We start from the raw sequence: 22,583 nt of genomic DNA on the forward strand, positions 1-22,583 counted from the left end.
AGTGAGGGAGGCCACCAAGAGACCTATGACAACTCTGCAGGAGTTACAAGCTTCAGTGACAGTGATGGGAGGGACTGCGCATGCAATGGCTGTTGCCTAGATGCTTCACCAGTCGCAGCTTTTTGGGAGAGTGGCAAAGAGAAAGAAAAAACTGTTGGGGAAAAAAACTCTCATGAAATCTCGGCTAGAGTTTGCCAGAAGGCATGTGGGAGAAGGTTCTGTGGTCTTATGAAACCAAAATTGAGCTTTTTGGCTATCAAACTAAACACTGCACATCATTAAAAACAGATCATCCCTGTGGTGATAGCAGGTGGTAGCAGATAGCATGGTGGTAGCAGGCCATGGAAGGCTTGTGAAGGTAGAGGGTAAAATGAATGCACAAAATATAGGGAAATCCTGGAGGAAAATCTGATGTAGTCTGTAAGAGAACTGCAACTTGGGAGATGATTTGTTTTCCAGCAAGACAATAACCACAAGCATAGAGTCAAAGTTACAAAAGAATGGCTTCAAAACAACAAAGTTAATGTCCTAGAATTGTCCAGTCAGTGTCTAGATTGCAATCCAAGGGCTGTTTGCTCACGACCCTCATGCAATCTGACAGAGCTTGAGCAGTTTTGAATGGGGAAAAATTTCAGTGTCCAGGTGTCCAAAACTGAAGAGACACCTAATCACACAGACTTGAGGCTGTAATGTGCATCAACTAAATGCTGACCTGAAGGGTGAGAGTAATTAAGTAATCAATTTTTTTGAATTTACTAATTGTAATAAATTCGGACCAATTTGTAGAAATTTGTTTTCACTTGGACATGGAAGTCTTTTCTGTTGATCAGTGTCAAAAAGGCCAAATTCAATCCATCGTGATTCAGTGTTTTAAAACAATAAAACATGAAAACTTCCGGGAGTATGGGGTGAATACTTTTTATAGGCACTGTAAAGCTCAGCAGTAACCTTTTCCTTGTCTAATAGTATGGTTAAGAGAGGGAGGAAGTTCAAAGGAGATGTGTGTGGTAAGTTTTTACAGTGGTCAGTGCCTGGAGTGTGCTTCCAAGAACCCACTCCAAGTTTTTCAAGTCTGTCCTTTGGCGATTACTTACCTTCCAGACAAGGTAGCTCCACTTAAGGTTTTCTTGGAAGTGTGGTAGGAGGGCTGCAGGTGCGGCTGAAGAGCAATGTGGGTAAGATCCCCACCCCAGCTTACCTATTGTCCAAACCGCTGAGAACAAAGTGGATGAACTAAGGGCAAGACTGGCCTACAAAGAGTAACTGAGAGACTACTGTGTCTTACTGAAAAATGGCTTCCTCTGACTGCTTGAAGGCTTCTCAATTCACCAGATCCTTGTGAGAAGTTAGAGACTAAGTCTACTTAATCAACAGCTCACGGTGTTCAGATGTTACATTCTGGTGTGCTGCTGCTCACCGAGTTTGGAATATCTAATGGTGCTGTCACCCATACTACTTGCTATCGGAATTCACTTCAACTCTCCTGATTGTAGTCTACATCCCAATTCAGATGAAAGTGAAGCCTTTGCTCAATGAACTATGTTGTCAACATTTAAAACAGGATGACATGAGGCCCTCTTTATCATTAACACAAACGTGGAAAACCTACAGCACAATACAGGCCCTTTGGCTCATAAAGCTGCACCGAACATATAATTACCTTAGAAGTTGCCTAGGGTTACCCATAGCCCACTATTTTTCTAAGCTCCATGTACCTATCCAGGACTCTCTTAAAAACCCTATTGTATCCGCCTCCACCACCGTCGCCAGCAGTCCATTCCACGCAATCATCACTCTCTGCGTAAAAAAAATACAACCTACCCTTGACAACTCCTCTGTACCTGCTTCCAAGCACCTCAAAACTATGCTCTCTCGTGCTAGCCATTTCAGCCCTGGGAAAAAGCCTCTGACTATCCACATGATAATGCCCCTCATCATCTTGTACACCTCTATCAGGTCAGCTGTCATTCTCCGTCACTTCAAGGAGAAAAGGTTGAGTTCACTCAACCTATCCTCATAAGGCATGCTCCCCAATCCAGGCAACATCCTTATAGATCTCCTCTGCACCCTTTCTATGGTTTCCACATCCTTCCTGTAGTGAGGCGACCAGAACTGAGCACAGTACTCCAAGTGGGGTCTGACCGGGGTCCTATATAGCTGCAACATTTCCTCTCAGCTCCTAAACTCAATCCCACAATTGATGAAGGCCAATGCACCATATGCCTTCTTAACCACAGAGTCAACCTGCGTAGCAGCTTTGAGTGTTCTATGGACTCAGACCCCAAGATCCCTCTGATCCTCCATACTGCCAAGAGTCTTACCATTAATACTATATTGCCAGTGATTTCAACAAGGACAACTTCAAGAATACCTTATCAAAATACTAGCAGCATATCTACAACCCTACCAGGGGCCTAAACACTCTTGACCATTGCTATATAACAAAGATATCTACAAGCCACTGTAGGATCCTAATGCTTTTGGATCCAGAGGTTCTCGGAAGTCAAGAATGAGGCATAAAACATGTTGCTTACAGCCGTTTAATTAAGTGTTACAAGAATGAAAAATGAATAAGAGAGGAGCTAGCAGAACAAAGCGAAGAATAAAAGAAAAACGGAGTCGTGGTTGTCTCGTACTCAGATTAGAAATAAACAAAAATTCTGGGGATAGCAATTAACCTCTGCCATGATTATTCTCAACACTGGTGCTCTACAAGGTTGTATCTACAGCCCCTATTCCTTGTGTACTCATGACTGCATGGCCAGATTCTGCTCTAACTCCATCTCCAAACTTGCAGATGTTATTTCAGATACAGTCCACAACAGTAGTAACAATGTTGGGTACAGGAAAGAGATAGAGAACTTAGTAACATTGTCATGACAACAACCTTTTCCTCAATGTCAGCAAAACAAAGGAGCTGGTCATTGACTTCAAGAAGTGGGGTGATGCCGACATTCCTGGTAACATCAAAGTTGTTGAAGTTGAGAGGTTCAAGTTCCTAGGAATGAACTTCGCCAAAAGCCTGTCCTGGTCTTACCATATGTGCTCCACAGCAAAGAAAGTTTACCTATATTTTCATTTCCTCAGAAGACCAGAGCAACTTTTGCATGGTCCCCCGAACCCTTATCGATTTTTATTGATGCACTATAGAAGGTATCCTATCTGGATGTATAAAAGCTTGGTGTTGCAACTGCTCTGCATGTGACCACAAGGAACTGCAGAGCATTGCGAACACAGCATTTTATGGAAATAGTCTTCCTTCTGTGGACTCCGTTTATATTTCTTACTGCTTCAATAAAGCAAAAGATCCCATCCTACTCTGGACATTCTCTCTTCTCCCCTTTTCCATCAGGCAGAAGATACAAAAATCTGAAAGCATGTACCACTAAGCTTCCTAGTATGATGAGATGGATTTTTGACCTCACAATCTACCTCATTATGAACTTGCACCTTATTGTTTACCTACACTGCACTTTCTCTGTACCTATTACACTTTATTTTCTATTGTCATTATGTTAACTTGTTCTTTTTCAATGCGCTGTGTAATGAACTGATCTGTATGCACAGTATGCAAGACAAGTTTTGTACTGTACCTCAGTGCATGTGATTTGGGGGGAGGGTCTTTAATGCTGGGTGTCACTTTTTTGAGGCTTACCATTTAAAGGTGTCTTCGATGCTACAGAGGCTGGTGTCCATGATGGAGCTGGCAGAGTATACAACTTTCTGCAGCTTTTTCCAATCCTTTGCAGTGGCCCCTCTGTACCAGATGGTGATACAACCAGTTTTAATGCTCTCCACAGGACATCTGTAGACATTTGCGGGTATCTTTGACATACCAGTTTTCCTCACACTCCTAATGAAGTAGAGCCACTGGCACACCTTCTTTGTAATTGCATCAATATGTTGGGTCCAAGATGGATCCTCAGAGGTATTGACATCCTGAAACTTGAAACTGCTCACCCTTGCCACTTCTGATCCCTTGAAGAGAACTGTGTGTTCCTTCGACTTTCCTTTCCTGAAGTTCACAATCAATTTCTTGGTCTTACTATTATTGAGAACAAGGTTGCAGAGTGACAACAACCTCCTCATCTGTCTCACTCCTGTACACCACCTCATCACCATCCTTAAATTCCACAGTAATAGTTGTATCATCGGCAAATTTACAGATGGCATTTGAGCTGTGCTTGGCAAATTACAAAAGAATGCATTGTTAGAGGGTGCAGAGGGGAACTGAGGATGTTGCCAGAAAATGTTAGCTTTGAGTGAAGATTAGATGAGCTTGAGTGTTTGGAACATAACATGAAGGGAGAGCTAATTGCAGTCAATAAAACTTGAGTGACCTTCATGAAGTAAATAGGAAAGATTTAAGCAGAAGGATCAAAAACTACGGATCGCAAACTAAGGAGCGCGAATGAAAAAATAATTGTAGTATTGGAGAGAAGATGCGAAAAAATATTCTCACTCAGGCAGTGGTTAGAAGCTCTAACTCCACGAATCAATGGTAGTAGGAGAAATCTTGGTCACTTAAAAATTATCTGGAAGGACACAGTGAAAGAAGGTGGGATTAGGCTTGTTAACTCCTTTTCAACTGGCATTGACTTAATAAGTCAATGGCCTCTTGTGTAATAAATATTATCTCATCTTTTATAAAATTCTCCAGTAATTCTTTCAGTAATGTTTTTAAACAATCATTAATAAGCATTAAAGTGTCCACATTGGCTTGGATTTTCCAGAATTCCATTTGGATTTATACTAACCTTCCAGAATGATTTTAAGTATTTATTTTAAATAGGTTTTATGGGCTGTCTTCTAGCTGACACTGTACTTTTTTGTTGCTTTGATATACTTTAATTGAGTTTAGATTTTTTGAAGGGTTCAAAACTTGTTACTTTCTTTACAGGGTTTATTTCCAGCAAGTTACATTCACTTGAAGGCAGCTGTGGTTAGTAACCGAGGGTAAGTACCAATTGAATGGACACATGTCAAATAGCAAGTAAGTTATTTTAATGTTTATGGTTATTGTAATTTGTATTTTTCAACATAAAGTTTGATTTCCTGAAAATCAAACCATGGTTTCTCTTCAAACCATTGAAGAGAATGGAGACTCAAAAATAACTAGAAATCTGAAATGACACGCACATGCTAGAAGAACTCAGCAGGTGAGGCAGAGTCTCCATGGAGGGAAATGGAGAATTGACATTTTGGGTTGAGGCCCTTCATCTGGACTGCAGAGGGGATCTGGTCAGTATAAAAGGGTGGGGAAAGGGCTGGAGCAAGAGGTAGCAGGTGAATCCAGTTGAGAAAGGCAAGATGGGCAAAGGTAGGAGGTAGAGTGGGAATGTAATAAGTTGGGAGGTGATCTTCAGGGCTTTGTTACTTCCACTTACCAACTCTCAGCTTCTTTCCAGTCCTGAAGAAGAATCCTAACACAAAATCTTGACTGCCCATCTTCCTTCATCAAAGTTTCTTTCTCCAGCATTTTGTGTGTTTCTGTTGGGGATTTCTATTTTTTCAGTCCGTTATGTTTTCATGTAACATGTTTAAAGGACAAGTATTTGGTATCATTTATTATTTGTAATTCTTAAGCACATAACATCTTAATTTTTTCAATGTTCCCACATATGTTTTATACAATGTACCTATATTCTACCTTAATTTTAATTTTCTTTACCTAATCTATCTTCTCTAAAGTGTTCACATTTATTTATTTTTTTTCATCATTTTGCATTTACATTTAAGCGAATTGGCTGGGATCCAGCTAGCTTCAAATACAATAAAAAAAAATTAAACACTGATGCTGACGAGAGCTGAATTAATGTACTTTTGTAAACGATGATTACTGTTTCATCTGAATTAACAATTTTATTTACTGATCTTTGACATTGCTGGTCTCAACAACATTGAATTGACGTTGATGTTTTGAAATAAAAACTGGTTAATTTTGCAATCAATATTAAATATAAATAATTTAAAGTGTCTTTATTAAAGCATATGTTTTAAAAGTGTGGGACCATTTAATAAGGAGAAAAATATCTAACATTTGCTGTAACAACTTGAGCTGCTATTCGCAACACATTGCACTACTTTGTACTCTCACCTTCAAACTCCCCAACCCCCATTCATCTATTTGATTTAAAGATCTCTACCATTTATCTCTGTGGTAAGTTGGCTTCCTTTTTTTCACAGGCATTTATGCTATTCATCCCTCCATCCACCTTCTCTGTAACTTAAAAACAACTTATTTTTCTGTCTTTCCCATGTCTGATGAAGAATTTGATCTGTTTCTTTTTCCAATAATGTTGTTTGACCTGTGTTTTCTGCACTTTTTTATTTAATGTCTCCATATTTTATAGGATATCAATCTAGGAATAGTTTAAATTAGCATTATAGTCAATATTTTATGCATTCATTTGGCATTTTTGTCCTGTTTAATTGAGTATAGAAAGCAAAGAAACACTGCCATGCTTTAAAAACTGCCTTGCTGTATCACCCAATAGTAATTTCTAGCTTGCAGTTACATTATTATAAAATACTTAATCGATGGGCTGTAATTGGCGCAAGAGGTCAGTTGATGGTGACGCAGCACGAGGTTTAAAAAGAGCTCCGATGCTCTCGACTCTTTGGTAGGCTAAAATCAATGTGAGAGGGTGTTCATCGGTGACATGTGCGAGTTTTAAAAAGAGCTCCTGTGCTTTTTTGGTGGACTACAATCAGTGTGGGGCCAATAAGAAGAAGGGAGGTGTAAACGGAACAGCCATTGTGTGAGTGGGCAGTGTTAGAGTGGCCAGGCTTTAACTCAACAGGCTTGTGAAAGCACAGGAAGAGGTTCTAAGTAAGCAAGTTTCTAGTAAGTTCATTTTTTCCTGTTAGTACATAGCAAGTGAGCTGAGAATGGGTTTTAGATTTTGTGGCATGTTCCTTGTGTGAGATGTGGGATTTCTGGGGGACCTCCAGTCTCACTGATAGCTACATCTGCATGAAGTGCACTGAGTTGCAGCTTCTTAGAGACGGTGTTAAGGAACTGGAGCTGCAAGTGGATGACCTTCGGTTCAGATGGAGAAATGAGGCGATAGATACGAGCTACAGGGAAGTAGCCACTGCTAAGTTCCAGGAGAGGAAAGGGGAATAGGCAGCCAGTGCAGAGTACCTTTGTAGCTGATCCCTCAATAATAAGTATACTGCTTTGGATACTTTTTTGGGGAGATCACCCCTGGGGTTTTCTGCCCCTGAATGTGCCTCTGTAGCTTGCTCAGAAGGGAAGGTGGGGAAAACAGGAGTGCAGTAGGGGCATTCCATAATCAGAGGAGCAGAAAACAGATTCTGTGGACATGAAAGGGACACCCACATGGTATGTTGCCTTCCGGGTGCGAGAGTCGGGGATGTTTCAGATCAGGTCCACAACATCCAAAAGGGGAAGGATGAACAACCAAAGATTGTGGTATATATTGGTACCAATGACATAGGTTGAAAATGGAAGGACATCCTGAAGAAAGAATATGGTGAGTTGGACAGGAAGCTGAAAAGCAAGACCTCCAGGGTAGTAATCTCTGGATTGATGCCTGTGCCACATGCCAGTGAGCATAAGAATAGGATGATCTGGCAGATGAATGCATGGCTGAAGAATTGGTGCAGGGAGCAGGGTTTCAGATTTCTGGGTCATTGGGGAAGGGGTGAGTGAGGCCTCTGTCAATCAGGGTCGACCATAGACGCTGTGACCTAGCTGTCTAGATACACAAGTACGATATGAAGAGCAAGCTGTTGCTCCCCTTCTCCACGTATCTGATTAACCCACAAGTACAGCAGATTTCAATACAGATTGGTACCAGCAGCATCGAACGAGTTGCCAGTCATCATTGAATTTAGTATGTGACTGCCCTAGGGGCTCCAGCTCTGGATTTTTCCCTCAGGATACACTCCAGAAGCCTTCCCCATGAGTGGGTATAGCCACAAAATAGTGGAGGTTTGATGTCAGGGTTTTCCTTCTCCTATGTGAGATGCCAACCGTGGTTGACGAGTCCCCTCTGTCCAAAGCGACTGGTTTTAAGGTGCCAGTGACCTGCCTTTGCCCCTTCTCCTGTCAGTAGAAACAGTTCTGCTGGGCTTAGTAGATAAGCCACATGTGAAGGCCAGGAGCTGGACTTGATTGTCAGAGGTTATTTGAGGTGCACGCCATTGGGAGCATTTAATAGGTAGTGGGAGCTTGTCCCCATTACCAGCTCTGTCTATAACAACCTTAAGGAAGGTATAACCTATACAAAAAGGACAGGTTACACCTGAATGCAGGGGGATTAATATCTTCGCAGGCAGGTTTGCTAGAGCTGTGTGGGAGAGTTTAAACTAATTTGGCTGGGAGAAGGGAACCAGAGACATAGGAGTAATTGGGAAGATTTGGCACAGTGGTAATTACCATTGTGATCAGTAATCCAGAGACTCAATTTTACACTGAGGATAAGAGTTGGAATCCCACCATGGCAGATGGGGAATTTGAGTTCATTAAACATTTCTGACTATGAAACCATGTCGATTGTCATAAAAACCCATCTGGTTCACTAATGTCCTTTAGGGGAGGAATCCTGCCATCCTTACCTGGTCTGGCCTATATGTGACTCCAGATCACAGCAGTGTGGTTGACTCTTACATGTCCTCTGAAATGGCCTAGCAAACCTCCACTCCAAACTCACCCAGCTTGCTGTCTCCCCTGCCATCTGTCAGTGGATCACTAGCTTCCTGACTGACAGGGTGCAACAAGTGAGGCTGGGGGGAGCATTATTTCTAGGACCCGGACAATCAGTACCAGTGTCCCCCAGGGATGTGTGCTCTCCTCACTGCTCTTCTCCCTTTACACTAATGACTGCACCTCACAGGATCCATCTGTTAAACTCCTGAAGTTTGCCGACGACACAACTGTCATTGGCAGACATCCCACCCTGCAAAAACTAATTTCAGGGAGGTAGCACCATCAATTTGCGGGAGTCTTCCGGGAGAGGTGGGATGTCTGCAATAGATTAGCTCCTTAGCAGCTGGCCAGCTAGTTTAAATAATGTTAGCTATGCTAATGAACGAATGACACTTGTTAAACTCACCTCAACATGTCTTTTACAGTCTTAACCCACCATGGGCAATAGAAAAGTCATTGTTGCAAACAGTGCAGCGAGCAACGCTGTCATTATTTTGACCCCTATTAGGCAGGGGTACACTTTAGTGTAGTCTGGGGTGACGTACGTTTTATATTTTTTTTTGGAACACTCAGCCATGGCGCACGCGTTCTCTCTCTCTCTCTCTCGGTCGCTCACGCGCTCTCGCTTTCTCGCACATGTGCTCTCTCTTGTGGTCGCTCTCACGCTCTCTCTTGCTTTTCTCTCTCTCGCTCTCAAAAAAATTGATTTTGTGATATTGTATATAATTTGCGGGCATCAGGGAGCCACTATTAATATGTGGGAGACTCCTGGAAGTTCCGGGAGAGGTGGGATGTCTGCATTGGCCTGATCCGAGACGGTGATGAGTCTGCATACAGGTGGGTGGTGGAACGGCTGGCCCTCTGGTGTGGTCAGAACAATCTGGAGCTAAGTACGTTCAAGACTGTGGAGGTGACAGTGGACTTAAGGAGGAGCCCCCCAATACTCCCCCCACTCACTATACTCAACAGTATTGTGTCTGCTGTGGAGACCTTCAGGTTTTTGGGTGTCACAATCTCCCAGGACCTGAAGTGGACACCCAACATGGACACTCTTATCAAAAATGCTCAGCAGAGGTTGTATTTCCTACGTCAACTCAGGAAGTACAACCTGCCTCAGGAGCTGCTGATTCAATTCTATTCAGGAATAATCCAGTCTGTTCTCTGTTCATCCATCACTGTCTGGGTTGGATCAGCTACCAAACAAGACAAGAATAAACTCCAAAGAACCGTCAGGGCTGCGGAAAGGATTATTGGTGTGAAGCTGCCCTCGATCCCGGACTTGTATGCATCTAGAGTCAGGAAGCGAGCAAGCAGCATTATTGTAGACCCATCACACCCCGGACATCACCTGTTTCAACTCCTTCCTTCTGGTAGGCGCTTTAGATCACTGTATGCCAGGACAAATAGGTACAAGAACAGTTTTTTTCCGTATGCCATCAGTCTTATGAACACTTGAATTTTAGTCTATTATAAACCAAGTCCACCTGTACATACACAGGTATACCTCATTGTATATAGTTCACAATTATTTGTACTATTGTTTTGTTTGCTTTTTGATTCTGTACAGCGAGAGCTCAGGGAAACCGACATCAAATTCCCTGTATGTGTCCACATACTTGGCGATAATAAAGGATTCTGATTCAGTTGTATCCAGCCGCTAAAAAGAAAATAATGCGGAATGAACCTGGACAGACAACCCAGCATCGACCTAGGCACTCGAAATGACAACAGCAAAACCAGCCCTGTCAACTCTGCAAAGTCCTCCTTACTAACATCTGGGGACTTGTGCCAAAGTTGGGAGGGCTGTCTCACAGACTAGTCAAGCAACAGCCTGACATAATTATGCTGACAGTATCATACCTTACAGTAAACATTCCCGACTTCTCCATCATCATTTCTGGGTATGTACTGTCTCACCGGCATAATGGACCTAGCAGAGGTGGTGTCACAGTTGTATACAGTAGCGAGGGAGTTAAACATCGATTCTGCACCCCATGAAGTTACATGGCACCAGGTTAAACGTGGGCAAGGAAACCTCCTGTTGATTACCACGTACTGTCGTCCCTCAGCCGATGAACCAGTGCTTCATGTTGAGCAGCATTTGGAGAAGGCATTGAGGGTGGCAAGGGCACAGAATGTACTCTAGGTGGAGTCGTCAATGTCCATCACCAACCAAGAGTGGCTCGGTAGTACCACCACAGATTGAGCTAGTTGGGTCCTATTGGATATTGCTACTAGACTGGGACTACAGCAGGTGGTGAGGGAACCAACAAGAGGGAAAAACACACTTGACCTCATTCTCACCAACTTGCCTGCCACGGAAGCGTTTGTCCATGACTGTAATAGTAAAAGTGACCACCGCACAGTATTTGTGGAGACTAAGATCTAGCAGCCCAAGACTGGGCATCTATAAGGTGCTGTAGGCCATTAGCAGCAGCAGAATTGTACTCAACTACAATCTGTAATCTCATGGCCTGGCATATCCCTCACATCACATTACCACCAGGCTAGGGGATCAACCCTGGTTCAATGAAGAGTGCAGGACGGCATGCCGAGAACATCAGGCATACCTCAATATGAGGAGTCACCCTGGTGAAGCCACAATACAGGACTACTTGCATACCAAACACCATAAGCAACAAGTAATAGACAGAGCTAAGCTAAGTGTACCACAACCAACGGATCAGTCCTATGCTCTGTAGTCCTGCCACATCCAGCCATGAATGGTGGCGGACAATCAAGCAACTCACTGGAGGAGGAGGAGGCTTCACAAATATCCCCATTCTTAATGGTAGAGGAGCACAGCACGTCTCTGCAAAAGAGAAGGCTGAGGCATTTGTAGTACTCTTCAGTCAGAAGTACTGAGTGGATGATCCAGCACCCCAGCATCCCACGTGTCAGTATGCAGCCAATCCGATTCACTCCACGTGATATCAAGAAACGTCTGAAAGCACTGGATAATGCGAAGGTTATGGGCTCAGACAAAATCCCAGCAATGGTCCTGAAGACTTGTGCTCCAGAACTTGCCATGCCACTAGCCAAGCTATTCCAGTACAGCTACAACACTGGCATCTACATAGCAATGTGGAAAATGCTACTCAGCTCCTGATCTCACCACCCCCTTGGTCCAAACGTGGACCAAAGAGCTAAATACCAGAGGTGAAGTAAGAGTGATAGCCCTCGACATCAAGGCAGCATTTGACCAAGTATGACATCAAGCTGCCCTAGCTATGGTGGAGTCAACGGGAATTAGGGAGAAAACCCTCCACTGGTTGGAATCGTACCTGACACAAAGGAAGATGGTTGCAGTGGTTGGAGGTCAATCATCTCTTCCTCGGGACATCACTGCAAGAGTTCCTCAGAGAAGTGTTCTAGGGCCAACCATCTTCAGCTGCTTCATCAATGACCTTCCTTCCATCATAAGGTCAGAAGTGGGGATGTTCGCGGATGACTGCTCAATGTTCTGCACTATTTGTGACTCTTCGGGTAGTGAAGTAGTTCATGCCCAAATGCAGCAGGACCTGGACAACATCCAGGCTTGGGCTGACAAGTGGCAAGTAACATTCAAGCCATGCAAGTGCCAGGCAATGACCATCTCTAACATGAGAGGCTCTAACCTTTGTCTCTTGACATTCAGTGGCATCAGCTTCACTGAATCCTCTACTTTCAACATCCTGGGGGTTACCATTGTCAAGAAACTGAATTGATCTAGCCATATAAATACGGTGGCTAACAGAGCAGGTCAAAGGCTAGGAATCCTGCAGTGTGCAACTTGCCTCCTGACTCCCAAAGCCTGTCCGCCATCTACTAGGCTAGGTCAGGAGTGTAATGGAATACTTGCCACTTGCCTGGATGAGTGCAGCTCCATCAACACTCAAGACGCTTGACACCATCCAGTACAAGATAGCCATCTTGATTGGTACGCCTTCCACAAGCATCCAGTCTTTCCACTGTCGAAGAATAGTTGCAGCAGTGTGTATTATCGACAAGATGCACCTCAACAACGCACCAATTACATCTAGAAGGATCAGAATAATAGATACTTGGGAACACCATCACTTGGAAATCCCCCTCCAAGTCACTCACTGTCCTGACTTGGAAACATATTACAGTTCCTTCATTGTGGCTGGGTCAAAATCATGGAATTCCCTCCCATACACCTTAGGGACGGCAGCAGTTCGAGAAGGCAGCTCATTGCTACCTTCTCAAGGGCAACTGGGGATGGGCAATAAATGCTGGCTTAGCTGGCGGTGCCCACCTCCTGTAAATGAATGGGCAGTTGGTATACAACTAGATGCAGTATGTAGTGAGACTGTGAGGAAGGACAGGCAGATGATAGGGAAAAAGTGCAGTCACTGGGGTGAGTTGAAGTGTAATGGGTCAAAATCAATAAAGGTGATGAAAATAGGACTGAAGGTATATTTGAATGCATGTAATATACATAATAAGGAAGATGATCTTGTAGCACAGTTAGAGATTGGCAGGTGTGATGTGGGTATCTGAGCTTAAGGTAAAGGAGCACTTAGGAGGCAGTGGTCATACTTTGATAAAATTTGCCCTGCAATTTGAGAAAGAGAAGGGCATATTAGCAGGATTGACGGTAGAGTAGTAATGGCTGGAGTTTCTGGGGGAAATTCAGAAGGCATGGGTAAGTTACACTCTAAAGATGAAGTTTTCTAACGGGAGAATGAGGCAACCATGTCTGACAAGGGAAGTCAAAGACAGCATAAAAGCAAAAGAGAGTGCATATAATATTGCAATAATTAGTGGGAGGGTAGAAGATTGGGAAACTTTGAAAAACCAACAGAATACAACTAAAATAAGCTCTACAGTGAATAAAGATGAAATATGTTTAGCTAGTAACATAATATAAAAGAGAATACAGATATAGAGCAAAAGACGAGAGTGGAAAATAATGCTGGAGAGGTATTAATGGAGGACAAAGAAATGGCAGATGAACATATTGAATACTTTGTGTCAGTATTTGCTGTGGAAGACATGAACAGAATGCCAGAAATGTGAGAGTGTCAGGGCAGAAGTGAGTGTTGTTGCTCTTACTAAGGTGAAAGTGTTTGGGTGGCTGAAAGCTATGAAGATAGATTAGTAACGTAGACCCCTTTTCCTAAGTTGTATATCAATAATTTGGATGAATGAATTGATAGCTTTGTGGCTAGCTTTGCAGATGATATGAAGATAGGTGGGGGGGGGGGTGGTCAGGTAGCATTGAGGAAACAGGATGTCTGCAGAAGGGTTTAGGCAGATTGGGGGAAATGTGTAAAGAAGTGGCACATGCAATATGGTGTAGGGCAGTGCAAGGTCATGCACTTTGGCAGAAGGGATAAAGGCATGGACTGTTTTCTAAGTGGGATAAAAATTCAAAATTCAGAGGTGCAGAAGGATTTGGAAGCTGGTGTGCATGATTCCCGAAAGGTTAACTTGCAGGTTGAGTTGGCGATAAGGAGGGCAATGCAATTTTAGCATTAATTTCGTGAGGACTAGAATATAGAAGCAATAGTATTATGGTGGAGCTTTATAAGGCATTGGTCAGATTGCATTTGAGTAGTTTTGGGCCCTTAGCTAGGAAAGGTTGTGCTGGCATTGGAGAGGGTCCAGAGGAGGTTCATGAGACTGATCTCAGGAATAAAAGGGTTAACATATGAAGAATGTTTAATGGCTCTGGACCTGTACTCACTGTAGTTTAGAAGAATGAGAGAGGGTGGATTTGATTGAAACGTAGCAAATATTGAAAGGCCTAGATAGAGAGGATGTGGCGAGGATGTTTTCTGTAATGAGGGAGTCAAGGACCAGAGGGCACAGCCTCAGAATTGAGGGACATTCTTGATATAACAGAGATGAGGAGGAATTTCTTTAGCCACTGCTACTACGTCGACTCAGGCCTAGGGGGCCGGCGTTGGGCACGATGACGGACGCTCCTCTTCTCCCTCTCCCTCATCAGTGTGTTCAGTTCATCTACATTAGCGCGCCGCTGTCTTCTAGGAGCGTGTTGACCATAGTCTTGGGAGGGTACCCAGGGTTTATCCTCCCATGCTTGGGCTCCCATATGATGACTAGGCTGGCAGGTAGCTCGGGGTGGCATAGACAGTGCCCCGCTTTAGACAGAGAGTGGTTAATCTGTGTAATTCATTGTTACAAACAGCTCTGCAGGCCAAGTCACTGGGTGTATTTAAGAAGGAGGTTTATAGGTTCTTGATTAATCATGGCAACAAATGTTATGTGGAGAAGGCAGGAGAATTCAGTTGTGAGACATCATAAATCAGCCATGATGGAATGGCAGAGCAGGCTCAATAGGCCAAATGGTCTAATTCGGCTCCTATGTCTTGTGGTCTAATCGGGAACATTAAATTGTAAGTCTTTGGAAAGAATAATCAGAAGTTTGTGACATGACTTGCCGCTACTTGAATAGCTTCCACATTTAGTAGTGAAAACTCACTTATTTTTCTGGCATTTATTGAAGTTAGCCACCTGTTTAAGAAAGATCACTGACATTCAACAATTACAATACCTTCAAGTTGATTGAGCAGCTGATACATTAAAAAATTCTCGAAAGATATCAGAGTACTCCTGTGGTCGTTCCCCTGAATAGCAAGTATATCAATTTTGATATTGTTGGGGGGTGGGGATGGAGGAACCTACCGGAGAAAGCAGTGACCAGATCTCCACTTCTAAATCTGGCTCTGTGGCAAAGAAGTGATTAAAGTGGGAGAGATGGCAGGATGCAGCAGAGAAAATGTTATGCCAATGCTGAGACAGGACTGACTGGAGAGCTCATCTACTTGAGGCTATATGGGTGGAACTGAGGGATAGACCTCCCAATAGTCAGCGGGAGGTAGAGGAGCACATTTGTAGGGAAATAGCTGACAGTTACAAGAAACAAAGTTATTATGGATGGTGATTTTAATTTTCCACATATTGTTTAGAACTCTCATTGTGAAAAGACTGGATGGATAGAGTTTGTCAAATGTGTTAAGGACTATTTCCTTAATATATAGAGGCTGCAGCTAGAGGGAGTGCAATACTGGATCTTTCACTAGGAAATGAGACAGGAGAGGTGACAGAAGTGTGTATGACGGAACACTTTGAATCTAGCGATCATGATTGCATTTGTTTCAAGATAACTATGGAGAAGGATAGGACTGGTCCTCAGGTTATGATTCTAAATTGGAGAAAGACCAATTTTGATGGCATGAGAAAGCACCTGGCAAGTGTGGATTGGGATAGGTTGTTTTCTGGCAAAGGGACATTTAGAAAGTGGGAGGCTGTCAAAAATGAAATTTTGAGAGTTCGTAGATGAGCTCTCCAGTCTGTCCTGTCTGAGCACTGGCCTGACATTTTCCCTGATGCATAATGCCTTCCTTCCCCCTTTAATACCTATAATGCCTAAAACAACAGAGTCTGTCAGAATAAAAGGCAAGGCTAACAGGCATAGGGAACATTCATTTTTAAGGGATACCGAGGCCCTGATTAAGGAGGTGCATGGCAGGTATAGGCAACAAACAAATAAAACGCTTGAGGAGTCTAAGAACTGCAACAGGGCACTTGAGAAGGAAATCAGGAGGGCTAAAAGAAACCAGGAAGTTGCTCTGGCAGATAAGTTGAAGGAGAATCCCAAAGGTTTCTGCAGATATATTAAAAGCAAAAGGATAGTAAGGGACAAAATTTGGCCCATTGACAATCAGAACGGTCATCTATGCATGGAGCTGGAAGAGATGGGGGAGATCTGAAATGGACTTTTTACATCTGTATTCACTCAGGAGATGGACCCAGAGTCTTATAGAAATGTTGCAAAACAGTAGTGAGGCCGTGGACCATATCCAGATTACAGAAGAGTAGGTGCTTGCTAACTTGAGAAATATCAGGGTGGAAAAGTCCCCAAAACCTGACAAGGTGTTTCCTTGGATCTTGTGGGAGGCTAGTGCAGATAGGGCCTGATTAGGGATAGTCAGCATAGCTTTGTGTGTGGTACGTCATGTCTAACCAACCTTAGAGAGTTTTTCAAGGAGGTTACCTGAAAAGTTGATGAAGGAAAGACAGTGGACATTGTCTAAAGGGAATTCAGTAAGGTCTGTGACAAATCCCCGCATAGGAGGCTGGACAAGAAGGTACAGTCACTTGGCATTCAGGATGAGGCAGTAAATTGGCTTTGACATTGGCTTCTTGGAAGACTAATGGTATATCACGGTTTTTGGATTTATTTTCAAATGGTTCCCTTATGTCTTTTGAACAGTTATCTAACAAATACAATTTACCAAGAACACATTTTTTTAGATATTTGCAAGTTAGAAATTTCATAAGGACCATACTTTCTTCCCTTCCGGCATTACCCCCTACAAATATTTTAGACGCTATCATTAACCTCAATCCGTGTCAGAAAAGTGTAACGGCTATTATTTATAATACTATCATGAAACTTAGGATAGCTCCATTCGATAAGATTAGGACTGACTAGGAAAAGGAATTGGGCCTTACTATCCCAGCGGATGACTGGGCTCATATTTTACAACTAGTCAATACTTCCTCTATCTGTTCCAAACACTCCTTAATTCAGTTTAAAGTTGTCCATAGAGCACATATGTCTGAAGATAAATTAGCTCATTTTTATTCTCATATTAACCCTTTTTGTGATAGATGTCATGGGAAGATAGCCTCTTTGACCCATATGTTTTGGTCTTGTCCTACTCTGGAAACTTCTTGGAAATATATTTTTAATATTATTTCAAAGGTTTTGAATAGTGATATTTCTCCCCATCCTATTACTGCTATCTTTGGATTACCTAAAACTTCTAGTAATTTATCCCCCTCAGCGCGTAGAATGATTGCATTTCTTACTTTAATGGCGAAAAGGTGTATTTTACAACATTGGAAGGAGATTAATGCCCCAACTACGTTTTTTTGGTTCTCTCAAACGATACTGTGCCTAAATTTGGAAAAAATCAGAAGTAATCTCTATGATACTTAAGTTAAATTTGAACAGACCTAGAGATCTTTTATTCAATATTTTCATTTAATGTAACTTTTTTTTTTCTCTCTGATCATATAGCACTCCCTTCGTGGATTTTATCTGCTACTAGTGGAGGTCGGGTTTGAGGACATGATTATTTAATCTGTTTAAGTCTACTATTTACCTAGTTAGCCCATTGCTTTGCTTTGTAGCTTAGTGGCACGGTAGTTTTTTTTGGGGGTTTTTTCCCGTGGTTTTTTTCTCCTTTATCGTTTTATATGGAAAACTAGTATACTATTATATTACCTTGTTATTTTATAACCAACCTACGTTGTTTGCATTGTTTTTTTGTATTAATATTTCTTGTATATCTATATCGTAACAATGTATTGGTTGCTATATGTTTTACCTTGTGTATCCTAATTCAATAAAAAGATTTAAAAAGAAAGAACATTGGCTTCACGGGTGAAGCTGGAAAGATGGTTGCTTCTCTGACTGGAAGCCTGTGATTAGTGGTGTGCTACAGAGATTCATGCTGGGTCCATTGTTGTTTGTCATCTTTATTCATGGTTTGGACAATAAAGTAATAAACTGGACCAGCAGATTTGCAGATGACATCAAGATTGGGGAGTGTAGTGGACAGCAGGGAAGGCTATCGAAGTTTGCAGCGGGATCTGGACCAGCTGGGAAAAAAGAATGGAAAAATAGCATATAGAATTTAATGTAGATAAGTTGTTGCTTTTCACTTTAGGAAGACAAATTAGTTGGTCGGGCAGCATCCGTGGAAAAGATCGGTCGACGTTTCGGGCCGGAACCCTTCGTCAGGACCCGGCCCGAAAGGAAGACCAATCTTTTCCACGGATGCTGCCCAACCTGCTGAGTTCCTCCAGTGTGTTGTGAGTGTTGCTTTGACCCCAGCATCTGCAGATTATTTTGTGTTTACAAACTTAGTTATTGTAGGACATACTTAGTAAATGGTAGGGAACTGAGGAATATGGTAAAATAGAGGTGCCTGGAAATAAATTAGTTTCTTGACTAGAATTAGAGATCATAGCTCAAGTGTAAAAGGTGAAATGTATGGTGGGGCTACCGGGACTCGTGCCTCCCTATGAGTCCAGTTCCCATCTGGTCTTTCCTTTGCTCCTTCTCTCCTCCAATTCTCCTTCTCCTTTGTCTTCACCTCTTCATATAATCTTACTAAACTGGCTCCAGTAGTTTCTTCCTGCACACTTGCAGTTTCAGTTGTCACTTGTTCTTCTGCTACCCTTTTTGCCCTGATGTCTGCCCACTCATTCCCTTTGTGCTCCTTACTCTCCACTTTCTGGTGAGCCTGTACTTCAATCACTATAACCTCTGCTTGCAGCTCCACTGCTTCCGCAAGTTCTTGTATTAGGTGTCCTAACTGTTGTGCAGTGCTTCTATGAGAGCCACCTCTTCCACCATCTGAGAAACCTCCCAGCAGTGTTTCTGCAGCTAATTGCTCACCTGTTTCATTCACCACGACCCGTCTAGTTCCCATCTATGTATCTTCAAGACCCTTCTATAAAAAAAAATTCCTTTTCTTCTGTTGTGTCTGTGCAACTACATATCAATTAAATAAAAGCATGCAGGCAGAAAATGGCTTTAACTGGTCTATTCACATTACAGCGAGGGAAAGAACAGGCCAATGCGCATGCGTAGTCAACAAATCAATGCGCATGAGTAAGTTATCTGTCAGTAAGTAGTGCTAAGGAGAGTCATTGTTCTAAAAGAAATAGATCTCTCCATTATACTTCCTCCTCCTTTAGATTAATGCAACATAAAACTGTGCATGTACAAAACATTCAATTTCCCTTTGACAAACCATATTCCAAATAAACATGCTTTCACAATAACAGTCCCACTCACTTTTGCTACATTATATGCCTCTCCCTTGGCTGTTATGCAGTTCTTGACTTCCCTTGTCATCTACTATTGTCTACCCCTGCCATTTGAGAACTTCTTTCTCCGTATCGATCATGTGCCTTGTGATCTATTCCCAGAAACTTCAGCTGCCTCTGCTATGCCAATATCCCTACCAGTATCTTTCTGCAGTCCACCTGGGCAAGCTCTCCTCTCATGCCTCTGTAATTCCCTTTATTCCATTGCAATACTGATACATTTAACCTATGCTTCTCCCTCTCAAACTGCAGTATCAATTCAATCATATTATGATCACTGCCTGCTAAGGATTCCTTTACATTAAGCTCCTCAATAAGATTTGGGTTATTACATGACAGCCAATCTGAGATGGCCTTTCCCCAAGTAGGTTTCTCTTAAAAAAGCCATCTCATAGGCACTCAACAAATTCCCTCTCTTGCGATCTGACACTAACCTGATTTTCCCAATCTATTTGCATGTTGTAGTCCCCATTACAGTTGTGACATAACCCTTATTACTTGCCGTTTCCAGCTTCCTTTGCAATCTCAACCTCACATTTTGGCTACTATTTGGAGGCCTATGTATGATTCCCATAATGTTTTTTTTTACCCTTGTAGTTTCTTAACTCCACCTGCAAAGATTTGACATTCTCTGACCCTATGTCACCTCTTTTTAAAGATGTAATTTCATCTCTTACCAACAGAGCCACACTACCGCCGATGCCTTCCTGTCTGTTCTTTCGATACATGATATTTAAGCTCCCAACTATGACCACCTTCCAGCCACAACTCAGTGATGCCCACAATGTAGTACTAACCATTCTCTATTGTGTGTCTTATCCACAGCTACCTTATTAGTTGAAATCATTCTTCTACTGAATTTTTGCAAATATATTGATTGGTACTAGGCAATAGGTACTAGGGAGCACTTTGGTTCCAGTGATCATAACACCATTAGTTTCAATTTGATCATGGACAAGGATCGATCTGGTCCTAGGGTTGAGGTTCTGAACTGGAAGAAGGCCAAATGTGAAGAAATGAGAAAGGATCTAAAAAGCGTGGATTGGGACAGGTTGTTCTCTGGCAAAGATGTGATTGGTAGGTGGGAAGCCTTCAAAGGGGAAATTTTGAGAGTGCAGAGTTTGTATGTTCCTGTCAGGATTAAAGGCAAATTGAATAGGAATAAGGAACCTTGGTTCTCAAGGGATATTGCAACTCTGATGAAGAAGAAGAGGGAGTTGTATGAAATGTATAGGAAACAGGGGGTAAATCAGGTGCTTGAGGAGTATAAGAAGTGCAAGAAAATACTTAAGAAAGAAATCAGGAGGGCTAAAAGAAGACATGAGGTTGCCTTGGCAGTCAAAGTGAAGGATAATCCAAAGAGCTTTTACAAGTATATTAAGAGCAAAAGGATTGTAAGGGATAAAGTTGGTCCTCTTGAAGATCAGAGTGGTCAGCTTTGTGCGGAACCAAAAGAAATGGGGGAGATCTTAAATAGGTTTTTTGCGTCTGTATTTACTAAGGAAGCTGGCATGAAATCTATGGAATTGAGGGAATCAAGTAGTGAGACCATGGAAACTGTACAGATTAAAAAGGAGGAGGTGCTTGCTGTCTTGAGGAAAATTAAAGTGGATAAATCCCCGGGACCTGACAGAGTGTTCCCTCGGACCTTGAAGGAGACTAGTGTTGAAATTGTGGGGGCCCTGGCAGAAATATTTAAAATGTCGCTGTCTACGGGTGAAGTGCCAGAGGATTGGAGAGTGGCTCATGTTGTTCTGTTGTTTAAAAAAGGATCGAAAAGTAATCCGGGAAATTATAGGCCGGTGAGTTTAACGTCAGTAGCAGGTAAGTTATTGGAGGGAGTACTAAGAGACAGAATCTACAAGCATTTGGATAGACAAGGGCTTATTAGGGAGAGTCAACATGGCTTTGTGCGTGGTAGGTCATGTTTGACCAATCTGTTGGAGTTTTTCGAGGAGGTTACCAGGAAAGTGGATGAAGGGAAGGCAGTGGATATTGTCTACATGGACTTCAGTAAGGCCTTTGACAAGGTCCCGCATGGGAGCTTAGTTAGGAAAATTCAGTCACTAGGTATACATGGAGAGGTGGTAAATTGGTTTAGACATTGGCTCGATGGAAGAAGCCAGAGAGTGGTGTTGTTACGTACCCCGTAACTGGGTTGCCAAACCAGCAGAAATGGATCACTCGATTGGAGTCTGGAGTACTAGAACTAAGAAAGTTTTATTAAAGAAACAAGCAACACAGTAATCGAAAGGATAATAAATGCAACAGTTCAACAATGATAACCACACATGTGCACAGAATTAAGATAACAGCATCAATCAAGCTCTATCGTTGTCTAGGGGTAAATGACCAAATTTCAAAATGACTCAAAGTTCAGTCCAGTTCAGTTCGCAGTAATCGTTGCTATGGCGATGGACAACGTGGGGGAAGAGAGAGATAGAACAGGAACAACTGATCATTCAGAACACTGCTTCACTCACAGACCGGCGAGATTGCTCACAAGCAACTTTTGGGCGGGTCCTTGGTGATGTCACCTGAGGTCACCGACTGTGACCCCTCTTCCAGATGCGGTCGATCCTCTGCAGTGAACCCGGCACCCAGGCAAGGGCGGACACACACCGGGTTCCCGCTGATCGTACCTTTCCACCCTGGTCGTTGTCTGGTACTTCTCACCCACTCGTGAGAGGTGCACCACTTCCAGGGTCTCGTTACCTCGGGTGGCGTGTGTGTCTGTCTTAGCGAACCTGTCCCTTTTTATCCCCCTGCTGGGGTATCGCCTGTCCATCACTTCAAACAGTTCAGGGTTCAAAGGGGGGGAGCCGCTCCAGACAGCTCTCTCTCTCCCACGTCCCTTCATTACACATCTCCAGACGCTGCTCCATTGTTCCTTATCTCTCCTTCCCCTGAGGGCAGGTGGCAGACCAACTGCTGATGCCACTGATGCTAGCCCAGGCCAGCAAACATCTTAATTTTATGTGTATTCTCGTCACAGTGTAGAGAATTGCTTCTCTGAGTGGAGGCCTGT

General features: G+C 42.8%; 1 protein-coding gene across 8 annotated transcripts in view; it reads left to right on the top strand.

Moving 5' to 3' along the window:
• Nucleotides 1-22,583, top strand: part of dock3 (dedicator of cytokinesis 3) — a 966,938-nt gene that overhangs the window by 170,301 nt on the left and 774,054 nt on the right. For all 8 annotated transcript variants that reach the window (XM_063067780.1, XM_063067785.1, XM_063067784.1 and 5 more), the window contains exon 4: nucleotides 4,901-4,956. In XM_063067780.1, the coding sequence (XP_062923850.1) occupies nucleotides 4,901-4,956 (56 nt within the window). The remainder of the gene's footprint in view (nucleotides 1-4,900; nucleotides 4,957-22,583) is intronic.

Source organism: Mobula hypostoma, chromosome 15, assembly GCF_963921235.1.
Source record: "Mobula hypostoma chromosome 15, sMobHyp1.1, whole genome shotgun sequence".
NCBI classification, from domain to species: domain Eukaryota; kingdom Metazoa; phylum Chordata; class Chondrichthyes; order Myliobatiformes; family Myliobatidae; genus Mobula; species Mobula hypostoma.